Source organism: Mandrillus leucophaeus, unplaced genomic scaffold (genome assembly GCF_000951045.1).
Source record: "Mandrillus leucophaeus isolate KB7577 unplaced genomic scaffold, Mleu.le_1.0 Scaffold26, whole genome shotgun sequence".
Taxonomy (NCBI): domain Eukaryota; kingdom Metazoa; phylum Chordata; class Mammalia; order Primates; family Cercopithecidae; genus Mandrillus; species Mandrillus leucophaeus.
The window spans coordinates 1,828,926-1,840,704 of record NW_012102698.1 but is presented as its reverse complement, the minus strand read 5'-3'; the positions used below and the strand labels follow the sequence as shown (position 1 = coordinate 1,840,704).

General features: G+C 54.5%; 1 protein-coding gene across 2 annotated transcripts in view; it reads right to left on the bottom strand.

Annotated features, from left to right (window-relative positions):
* Nucleotides 1-11,779, bottom strand: part of PARVG (parvin, gamma) — a 36,368-nt gene that overhangs the window by 16,983 nt on the left and 7,606 nt on the right. For both annotated transcript variants that reach the window (XM_011984020.1, XM_011984019.1), the window contains exons 4-9: nucleotides 10,591-10,655; nucleotides 8,286-8,388; nucleotides 6,935-7,075; nucleotides 5,524-5,639; nucleotides 4,120-4,175; nucleotides 2,532-2,554 (exon numbers count right to left, since the gene is read on the bottom strand). In XM_011984020.1, coding sequence (XP_011839410.1) covers nucleotides 2,532-2,554; nucleotides 4,120-4,175; nucleotides 5,524-5,639; nucleotides 6,935-7,075; nucleotides 8,286-8,388; nucleotides 10,591-10,655 — 504 coding nt within the window. The remainder of the gene's footprint in view (nucleotides 1-2,531; nucleotides 2,555-4,119; nucleotides 4,176-5,523; nucleotides 5,640-6,934; nucleotides 7,076-8,285; nucleotides 8,389-10,590; nucleotides 10,656-11,779) is intronic.

Here is an 11,779-nt window from a genome sequence, read left to right as displayed (position 1 = left end):
AGCACCAGCCAAGCCTTCAGAGGATGGCAGCCCCACCTGGCCAGCAACTTGGCTGCATCCCTGTGAGAGTCGTGAGTCAGCGTCACATGGAAGCCAGCAAAGGTGGATCTGCTGGCAGGTGTGCAGCCCCTAGGGCCCATCCCTCTCCAGGCCCCACCTGTTCTGCTCCACAGGGAGCAGGATGGCCAGCCCCAGGGGGCAGGAAGCAGGATGGCCAGCCCTCAGTGGGCAGGGAACAGGATGGCCACACCCCTGGTGGACAGGGAGCAGTATGGCCAGCCCCAGGGGGCAGGGAGCGGGATGGCCAACCCCAGTGGATAGTGAACAAGATGGCCATGTCCCAGTAGGTGGGGAGCAGGTGGCCATGCCCCAGTGGGCAGGGAGCAGGATGGCCACACCCCCCAGTGGGTGGAGAGTAAGACGGCCAGCCCCTGGCCATTCAGGGGCCTCTAAGACTCTTACAGCTTTGCAAGGAAAGAGGAACATCCTGCTCACACTAGAGAGACAGATTCACTGGCCCCTGTGCCCCAAACCCAGGGCCCCCTACCCTAGAGAACAAAGCAGGGTGGCTGGGAGGGGCCAGGCAGGGACCTGATTGGAAGCTGGAATGAAAGGGGTCCTGTGTGCTACCGTGGAACACAGGTAGAGAAAAAGTCACAGAGTGTGAGGGCCCTTCCCACAAAGGTTGGGCAGATCTGCCCGGGCCCCGCCCTGCCTCCGTCCACCGCTGTGAGCCCCAGCCCCATCCACGCGCCCTCGTCCTCCCTCACCTGTATTCAGTGAGCTGTTCCACCGACTTCTCTGACTTCAGACCACTCTTGGTGCTCTAAGAAAAATAAAGGGGAAGGAAATTAAATAATCCGGAAAACTCTGGGGCCCAAAGCAACCCCAGTGTCCCGTTTGCTCTGCATCATCTCTCCTCAGGACAGCCTCCTGGCTTAATTGTCTTTCTTCCCCCAAGATTCTTGAGGTTGGGGATGTGTCTGCCTCACTCCCCGAGGCATCCCCAGAGTCTCACGGCGGGAGGAGGGCCGTATCAGAGCATGTGGCTATGAACAAATGAATAATGAAGGAGTGAATCAATGAAGTCACCTCTGATTTATGTTGGCAGTATAGACCAAGCCACACAAGTGCTTAGTAGGGAATTATAATCAATGGTTTTAAAAAACAGTAGAAGGCCAGGTGTGGTGGCTTATGTCTGTAATCCCAGCACTTTAGGAGATGAAGACAGGTGGATGGCTTAAGCTCAGGAGTTCGAGACCAGCCTGGGCAACAGGGTGAAACCCCATCTCTATCAAAAATACAAAAAATTAGCCAGGCACAGTGTCTCACACCTGTAGTCCCAGCTACTTAGGAGGCTGAGGTGGATCACTTGAGTCGGGGAGGTGGAGGTTGCAGTGAGCCGAGATTGTGCCACTGCACTCCAGCCTGAGCAATAGAGCGAGACACCATCTCAAAAAAAAAAAAAAAAATTGTAGAAATGACTCTGACTAGGTTTAGCCAAACTTGGCTTATTCTCTTGGGGCAAGTCAGAGGTAAGCCCTCAGGCACGAAGCCCCTCTGCATGAGGGACCCGAGGCTGGGGTAGGGCAGGTGGGGCCCCCTATTGTGATGCTCAGGGTCTGTCTGGAGAGGGAAGTGCAGATTCCTGGGTATTAACTGCATCTAGATGTGTATAAGAGACAGGTGGGTGGATGGGTGGGTGGGTGGATGGATGGATAGATGATGGATGGGTAGATGGATGGATGAATGGAAGCATGAATGGATGGATGGAGGGATGGATAAATGGATGGGTGGGTAAGTGGATAGATGAATGGAAGAATGGGCTGATGGATGCATGGATGGATGAATGGATGGATGGATAGGTGAGTAGGTGGATAGGTGGGTGAGTAGATAGATGAATGGAAGAAAGGATGGATCCATAGATGGATAAATGGATGAATGGATGAGTGGGTGAAGAGCTGGCCAGACCACTGACAAAGGAATGGATGCATGAAAGAAGTAGCAACTAGATCAATCCACTGATTGGTGAACAGCTCCGTCAGAAGAGTCGATGCCACATTATTGCCCACTCACTACTGAGCACTGCCCACATGCTGAACACACTCACAAATTATCTCCTTTAACCCTCACTGCCAGTTTAAAAGGTGAGTGCCCTTTTATAGATGAGGAAACTGAGGCACGGACAAGTTAAGGTACTTGCCCAAACTTAAGTGGCTAATGAGTGGGAATACTGGTGTTTGAGCACAGACCACTGACTCCAGAGCCCACACATTTAACAGACTCCACCATCACTGCCTATGTGAATTATAAATCTCTCTCCCCACAGAAACGGTATAATGAGAAAGAGCAGCCTGCTCCATGATGGACAGACAGAAAGAGGGACAAGTGAATAAGAATGAGGCTTGAGATACAAACAGCAGGCGACGGGCAAATGAGAGAATGCTCAGCAATTAACTCTCCATCAAGACTCGTCTGCATTAACAGGCATCAGACAGGAACAGATTTTCAAAAATGAAGAAAGTACTCACTCGGAGGCTGGTCCTTGTCTGTGCTGTGCAGGGGGTGGAAAAAGCAAACAAATGGTTAAAAAAAACCCTGCAAACCTACAATGTCTCAATATGACAAGCATCAGTGCTGGCAAGCTTGCAAAGAAACCGGCATGCTGTGGTTTTCCCGGCAGCTTTGTAGGTAGGGCAGATAGCAGAGAAGGTCTCTGTAGGAAGCAAAGGACAGAAACAGGTTCGTGCCCTTCCCCGAGGCTTCCACACCTAGCAACATTAGGATTTTGCTGGTTTTGTGGTTCCTGTTTCATTCTGAGGGAGATACATCACACATATCATAAAGTGCACAAGTCGTACGTTTACAGCTTGTGCGTTTCACACATACACACTTGTGTGATCACCCCCACTTACATGCTGCAGACCCTCCCAGCACCCCCCGCCCCCACACCGTGTTCTCCCTTCCATCCCCTCCCTCCCTACACTGACCACAGCTGCGATTTCTCTTGCCATCTATTGGTTTTGCCTGTCCTGGAAGTTCGTGAAAATGAAACCATACCATGTGTTCTCTTTTGGGTCTGGCTTCTTTCACCCCATTTTTATTGTTTTTGAACAATTTTTCTTTTTTTTTTTTTTTTTTTTTTTTTTTGGTTTTTAGATCCACCCCTATCCCATAGAAGAGAAGTTCTGTAGGTCCAGGGCAGGCCAAGTCTCTCTAACCACAGCCCTCCAGAAGAGAGCTGGGCCCCACGGGGCAGAGCCCAGCAGCCTGGGACAGAGACCTGGGCTCAGCACAGAGGCCAAGGCTGCCAGGAGGGACAGACACCATGTGCTATCCACACAGCTCCAGCACCAGCCAAGCCTTCAGAGGATGGCAGCCCCACCTGGCCAGCAACTTGGCTGCATCCCTGTGAGAGTCGTGAGTCAGCGTCACATGGAAGCCAGCAAAGGTGGATCTGCTGGCAGGTGTGCAGCCCCTAGGGCCCATCCCTCTCCAGGCCCCACCTGTTCTGCTCCACAGGGAGCAGGATGGCCAGCCCCAGGGGGCAGGAAGCAGGATGGCCAGCCCTCAGTGGGCAGGGAACAGGATGGCCACACCCCTGGTGGACAGGGAGCAGTATGGCCAGCCCCAGGGGGCAGGGAGCGGGATGGCCAACCCCAGTGGATAGTGAACAAGATGGCCATGTCCCAGTAGGTGGGGAGCAGGTGGCCATGCCCCAGTGGGCAGGGAGCAGGATGGCCACACCCCCCAGTGGGTGGAGAGTAAGACGGCCAGCCCCTGGCCATTCAGGGGCCTCTAAGACTCTTACAGCTTTGCAAGGAAAGAGGAACATCCTGCTCACACTAGAGAGACAGATTCACTGGCCCCTGTGCCCCAAACCCAGGGCCCCCTACCCTAGAGAACAAAGCAGGGTGGCTGGGAGGGGCCAGGCAGGGACCTGATTGGAAGCTGGAATGAAAGGGGTCCTGTGTGCTACCGTGGAACACAGGTAGAGAAAAAGTCACAGAGTGTGAGGGCCCTTCCCACAAAGGTTGGGCAGATCTGCCCGGGCCCCGCCCTGCCTCCGTCCACCGCTGTGAGCCCCAGCCCCATCCACGCGCCCTCGTCCTCCCTCACCTGTATTCAGTGAGCTGTTCCACCGACTTCTCTGACTTCAGACCACTCTTGGTGCTCTAAGAAAAATAAAGGGGAAGGAAATTAAATAATCCGGAAAACTCTGGGGCCCAAAGCAACCCCAGTGTCCCGTTTGCTCTGCATCATCTCTCCTCAGGACAGCCTCCTGGCTTAATTGTCTTTCTTCCCCCAAGATTCTTGAGGTTGGGGATGTGTCTGCCTCACTCCCCGAGGCATCCCCAGAGTCTCACGGCGGGAGGAGGGCCGTATCAGAGCATGTGGCTATGAACAAATGAATAATGAAGGAGTGAATCAATGAAGTCACCTCTGATTTATGTTGGCAGTATAGACCAAGCCACACAAGTGCTTAGTAGGGAATTATAATCAATGGTTTTAAAAAACAGTAGAAGGCCAGGTGTGGTGGCTTATGTCTGTAATCCCAGCACTTTAGGAGATGAAGACAGGTGGATGGCTTAAGCTCAGGAGTTCGAGACCAGCCTGGGCAACAGGGTGAAACCCCATCTCTATCAAAAATACAAAAAATTAGCCAGGCACAGTGTCTCACACCTGTAGTCCCAGCTACTTAGGAGGCTGAGGTGGATCACTTGAGTCGGGGAGGTGGAGGTTGCAGTGAGCCGAGATTGTGCCACTGCACTCCAGCCTGAGCAATAGAGCGAGACACCATCTCAAAAAAAAAAAAAAAAATTGTAGAAATGACTCTGACTAGGTTTAGCCAAACTTGGCTTATTCTCTTGGGGCAAGTCAGAGGTAAGCCCTCAGGCACGAAGCCCCTCTGCATGAGGGACCCGAGGCTGGGGTAGGGCAGGTGGGGCCCCCTATTGTGATGCTCAGGGTCTGTCTGGAGAGGGAAGTGCAGATTCCTGGGTATTAACTGCAGCACAGGCAGGCCACACGCTAGACAGAACATCTGAGGGTGGGGAAACCTGGGAAGGCTTCCTGAAAGAGGAGAACGGGGCACTGTCACAGCCATCAGTGATCTAACCAGAGACAGCACCCTCATGGTGAGAGTAGTAGTTTTGCCTCAGGGGTGTGAAGGCTCCCTGTGGCTATGAACAGATGGCCACACATGGCTCAGGGATATGGCCTGACAACCCCTGGCCTCAGCCTCTGCCAACCAGATGCCCTCTGCTGAGGTCAAGTGGAGCTGGCCGGCCATGGACCTCCTCATGTCCCCAGGCCTCTGCCAGCCCCACTAGACTCTTACCAGCCTGTCCCCAGCTCCAGACAGCACCCCTTGGCCGTCCTGGCCGGATTCTATTTCTCAGGGTTCCCTGAAACTCACCCTGGGTGAGCCCTGCCCCAGCCAACTCCACCCATGCAGGGTGGGCAATGGGGACCCAAGACGTTCAGCTTCTGCTTACAAATCCCTGGGGGCCCAGCTGCTACCTCAATGGTGATGACCTCCACCTGGACGTTGGTTGGGAGGGACAGGCTGGGCTGGAAGCGCTTGGCCAGGGCCACAAGGAGGTGCAGGGTGGACAGCAGGTCCTTGTTGAAGATGGCTGGGAAGAGAGTGGAGACAGGTCAGAGCCCAGGGGGCTGCCAAAACGTGCAGCCAAATGCAGCCTTCATCATTGTCAGAACGACCATCTGCAGATGAAGGAGGTCTGTGTCCAGCCTTCTGCAGAGCAGAGATCTGGAGATACAGTTCAGAACCTAAAAATCATCACACTTCACCCCGTCATCCCTCTTCTTAGAATATAGCCCAGGGGTACGATCTACCTTGTGGAAGGAGCTCTAGACAAAGATGTTCACTGCAGCACTGTTTACAATCGGAAACAACCAAGTGACCTCTGGGAAGGCACTGACTGAACGATCATTAGGTTTCAGCTCAGTGTGACTTAATTCAAGGTTGATTTCATCAACTTCAATTACTGATTGTGAGACCTTACAGGTTGTGAATGCAGGCGCATGTGACCCAACAAAACCTGGGTTTGAAAACTGACTCTGTTAAACCCTCACTGCCCAACCTTGGAGAAGCTGCTTAACTTCTTTCAGCCTCAGTTTTCTCATCCGGGATGGGGGTTGAGGGGATATAAAGAACTGAAGGGAAAGAAATCTATACCAAACTGTGAACCAGGTGGGGTAGGGAATTTTAGGTGCTTGGCACACTCTTTTGTTTTTTGGTGTTTTTTTGATATGGAGTCTTACTCTTGTAGCCCAGGCTGGAGTGCAATGGTGCGATCTCAGCTCACTGCAACCTCCGCCTCCCAGGTTCAAGCAATTCTGCCTCAGCCTCCTGAGTAGCTGGGATTACAGGCACCTGCCACCATACCCAGCTAATTTTTGTATTTTTAGTAGAGATGGGGTTTCACCATGTTGATCAGGCTGATCTCGAACTCCTGAGACCTAAGGTGATCCACCCACCTCGGCCTCCCAAAGTGCTGGGATTACAGGCGTGAGCCACCGTGCCCGGCCAGGCACACTCATTTTTTGTACTAGCAGGGCCTGCAGATATTCCAATACGTTAACGAAATGAGAGTGAGGATGGGCTGACCATGGTGCTTGGAACTCAGCAGTGACTGTCATTCTCCACAAAACCGTTTGCTATCCTTGGGCTGCACTTTGCTGCAGTGACACCCTCTGGGGCACAGACATGTGCTGGGCTGTTGGCTGCTCTGCCAGATGCCTGACTGTGGCTGCCCGAGGCTTCTACCTCCTTCCTGACTCCCAGGTTGTACCCCTGCTGGGAGGAGGATGAGCACGCCTTCCTGGTGGGTGAGAAGCCTGGTGGGTGAGAAGAAGGACCCCAGTGGCCCCACATTCCCCCAGGGTGGCTAGGTTGCGGCCCACGTACTCTCCACGCTCCACTTGGCTTGCCGCTCCTCCAGCTGCAGACTCCGGTTCACGGCCTCCAGCACCACTGTGAGCTTGTGCTTCTGGCTTGCGGCTGTCAGGGCGATGTCCTCTGCTTCCAGCTTGAGTGCCGCCAGCCTCTCTGGAGGCAGGAGAGGGTGGTGAGGGCCCCTGGCTGGGGGCAGCTCAGAGAGCACCTGGGGACCCTCCAGGAGGCTGAGCCTGCCTGGCGCTTCAGAGAGCATGGGTCTGGAGAGCTCATTCTTGGTGTTGGACTCTGGGCCACACCCACAGCCTCAACCAGGTATGCCCTCCAGCTCCCAGGAATTGGTGGGGCATGCAGGCCACATGATGTGAGCAAGTCTCAGCCCCCTGAGCTGGTCAAGACAGCCCACCTCACCTTGATCAGCCTGTGCCTGCAGCCCTTGCTCTTCTGCACAGCTGTGTCTACTTCATCTCTGCAGGGCAGTGTGGCCTTGTGGTTAAAGCCTACACTCCTAGGCTTCTATCCTGAACCCCCTGCTTCTCTAACTGTGAGACCTTGGACAAATTATGAGCGTTTCAGAGGCTCCCTTTCGTCATCTGTTAAATGGGGATAGTAACAGCACAGGGGTGTTCTGAGGATGAACTGCGCCTGCTACATGGGACATGCCCGGAAGTGCTAGCCGCCTGAGTGGAATTGTGCAGCCCATCTCCAAAGAGCTCGGCGAACACTGCGGAGGCTGGCCCCAGGCGAAGTGCTGAGGACATGGAATCGGGCCTATCCGTGGCCTCCAAGACCACAGTTGTGTGCAGAAGAGATGCGTAGACCAGACATGACCACACAAGGGCAAAGGGAGAGGGTAACTCTGGGGCTTGTGGGGACACTTGCCCGGGGCCAGGAGCAGGCCCTGAGAATGCACACCCCCAGCAAAGCCCCTTGGAGCTTTCCAGACTGAGGAGGAACATGGAGGCAGGAGCCCAGCCCTGTCCCCAGCCACCCAGGACTGCCTATTTTCTCTCCAGCAGCCTGGGACAGCCCGAGAGCAGGGACCATGGGTTCTTTTGTTACCTCCCAGCACCTCAAAACAGTAGGCACTCAATAACTGTTGGAGAGGCAGTGTGGTGTGGTGGAAAAGTCACCAACCCAGGTGTCAGAGCCCCAGCCTGAGCCCCAGCTCGGCCCCCTCACTCATGGGCCATGGACAGCGCCTCCATCTCCCCAGCCCAGGCCCATCTAGAAAGTGAGACAGGTGTGCCTAAACCCGGGGTCATTGCGGGGACCGAGGGAGAGAGCCCAGCTGTAGGGCCTGGAGGGGCCAGGTCAGGGGGATGGGGCCAAGGCCCAGGCAGCCCCAGAAACAGCCACTTACGGAATAGGTGGTGCAGGATGAGCCCGTCGAACATGTCCTCCTCCAGGCTGCGGACCACAATGTGCTCGGGGAGGAGAGTGGTGTTGATCCACTCCATCAGCACCTGCAGGCCCCAAGGGGACAACTTTTAGGGGGATGGGGGCTTCTCACCTGGCCCTACACTTGGCTTGGAACGCCTGCCTCTCGCCTGCCAACTCCTACCCATCTTTCAAGACCTGGTCAAATGTCACCTCCACTGGGAAGCCCTCCTCGATCTCCCAGGCTCAGTCAGGGGCATGCTCTGGGTTCCTGCAGGCTCCCTGCTTCTCTTCATCACAAACCTGAGCAGCGTGGGGCTGTCATTATCATGTGTGAGGTTTTAGTACCAGGAAGTGGGGTACTACCATAACAAATACCTAAAAATGGGGAAGTGGCTTGGGGAATGGAAAGAATTGGACAATGAACACTTGATAGAAAAAGCCTAGATTGCCCTGAAGAGATGGTCAGTAGAAACATGGATTTTTTTTTTTGAGACAGTGTCTCACTCTGTCACCCAGGCTGGAGTGCAGTGGCATGGTCTCGGCTCACTGCAAGCTCTGTCTCCCGGGTTCAGCCATTCTCCTGCCTCAGCCTCCCGAGTAGCTGGGAATACAGGTGCCCACCACCACGCCTGGCTAATATTTTGTATTTTTGGTAGAGATAGGACTTCACCGTGTTAGCCAGGATGGTCTCGGTCTCCTGACCTCATGATCCAACTGCCTCGGCCTCCCAAAGTGCTGGGATTACAGGCATGAGCCACCATGTCCGGCCTGCAGAAATATGGATGTTAAAGGTGCTCCTACTGAGGTCCCAGGAGGAAATGAGAGACATGACATTGGACATGAAGATGGAGGTGGGAATTGTAGTGATGCACCCACAGCTCCGAGAGCCCAGGATGCTGCAACCATCAGAGCTGCGGGGGAAGGGAGGAGATAGGGCCCCCTGAGAGCCTCCAGAAGGAGCCGATCCTGCCAACCCCTTGGTTGATAACCTCTGGCCTCCAGCACTGTAAGACAATAGGTTTCTGTGGTTTAAGTCATCCAGTCTGCAGTCACATGTTACAGGAGCCCTAGGAAGCTAATGCAGGGACTGCTGGTGCCCTGCCCCTTCCTTGACTGGTGCCTACTGGCCCAGCTCCCACCTGCAGCTCTGCTCAAAGCTGTCCCCACTCTGCTTGTGCTCAAAAGGTCAGAGTGCCAGGGAATCAAGGCCCAGCCCTTTCTCAGAGAGCAGCTGTTCACTAAAGGTTGTCAGCAGGTTGTCACGGGGTGGTGTTTAAAACCCCAGCTCCATTGCCCCTCGGGAAGGAACGCTCTGAGCCTGCTCTATGCTGGCTCCAGGATACCCAGCAGGCCTGAGCCCCCAGAACCATGACCAGCTCCATCACTAACCATGTATTGGTCCCTTCCCTCCCATGACTCCTGGCACAACCTCCCAACTCAACTACTGGCACCCAAATCCTTGTCTTAGGATCAGCCTCTGGAGGAGCCTGAGCTGGGATGATGTGTCAGCACCCCTCCAGATCTTCCAGACAAGACCATAGATAGTGTCCCCAGTGCCAGGCACAGGGCTGGGCCAGGTGTGCTGGCCAAAGGTGGGAAAGGTGGATAGATGGAGGGAATAGGAAGGATGATGGAAAATGGCCCAGAAAGCCTCTGGGTATGGAAGATGGTGTAGGCAAGGAGGCCTCCCTGGAGGAGGCAACAGAGAGGCCATGTGGAGACTGAAGACACAGAGGCTGAGGGAAACAGAGGCCTGGAGTCCACCTGTGCCCAGCTGGTCCAGTGGCCATAGCAGCAGACCCATGACCAAGGAGAGAACTGAGCACGGGTGACCCAGGCCCACCGCCACCACCTCACCAGTTCTCCTACACCTTGGGCAGCCAAGCTGGGGAGGAACACCGGCTTAGGGGCTGGCAGCTCGTGTCAAACCACAGCTCCGTAATGGGCAGCTGCGTGCCCCTGACAGATCAGGTCACCTGTCTAAGCCTCGTTGTCTGTCCTGTCCCCAGGATGTAGGGGACAATAGATTCCCCTCAAATCGCATGTGGTTGCTGGGATGGTGTATGTGAAGGCACACAGTTGGTGCTCAATAGATGTTTGTTCATGCAGGCTCTGTGGGTGACTTGCTCCATTCAACAGGCCTCCCAGGGGTCTTTGGGGGTTGCTACACCCCAGCCTGAGGTCAAGGAATGGGGGCGGCCTGCTGTCCCCGCCCCGTGGAGGCCGCTGCCTGGTCTGCCAAGTAGAGGCACCCCGGGAAGCCGGGGCTGTGGACGCTGCTGTACCTTCTGCAGTTCTTCAAATTTGGGGTCCTTCCGGGAAGTCGGTGGCAGGTATCTCTTCTTTCCTCCTGGAAGCAGAGTGGGTGTGACAAGCGCGTGGGGACCCTGTGGGGTGCTTGGCCACGCTCCCTGCAGGTCACCCACAGAGTCTGGCACCACAGCCCCAGGGGCACTGGCCTTGCCACTTCCGCCCCAGCGTGCTTTCCCTCGTTTCCCTCACAAACACCAGCTCATCCTCAGACACTGCGGCATTTATACTTTGAGACATAAACTCGGAAGTTATTTCTTGATTACTTGACATTCAAAGTTAACTGGGCATACTATGTTTTATCTGGCAACCCTACCTATTTAGGTCAAGTGAAACCCCAGCCAGAGAGGGGAGGAGGTGCCCAGGCTCACCAGGCTCTAAGGGGCAAAAGTGGGACTTACCCCAGGTCTGCCGGGCCCCTCCATGGCCCCTCTTGTAGTCAGACTCCCTGGGGCAGCCCTTAGAGGCCCAGCAGCTCCCCTTCCCCAAGGCCATGGCCAGCATCTGCCCACATTTTAGACTCACAGAACCCACAAAATGTCAGGGCCGAGAAGGACCTCTGAGACCAACTAGTTCCAACGTACATGGGGGGAAACTGAGTCAGCAGTGGGGACTGTCTTGCCTAAATTCACAAAATGCATTGTCTCTCATGTGACTCCAATAAAGGCTTTTCCTAGACATTCAGAAAACCTTCAAGTACTACCCAGCCCCGTGTCTTCTGACGAATGGGAAGGCAACAGCATCATGGGTTGATGTGCCCAGCACAGGGCAGGCTCTCAGCAAATGCTTGGGCTAGTGAGCAGGTGAGTGAATGAACGAATGAATGAATGAACGAATGAATGAATGAATATGGTGCTGTCCCTTCCTGGAGCAGACTTCCTGCCACTTGAATCATCCAATATCCCAGCTCTGCTTGCCAGAACTTTAAGTATCTTAAATCAATTGTAAAACAAAAAATTCATTTTTTTTTTTTTTTTTCAGGCAGAGTCTCGCTCTGTCACCCAGGCTGGAGTGCAGTGGCTGGATCTCAGCTCACTGCAAGCTCCGCCTCCCAGGTTTATGCCATTCTCCTGCCTTAGCCTCCCTCCCGAGTAGCTGGGACTACAGGCGCCCGCCACCTCGCCGGGCTAGTTTTTTATATTTTTAGTAGAGACGGGGTTTCAC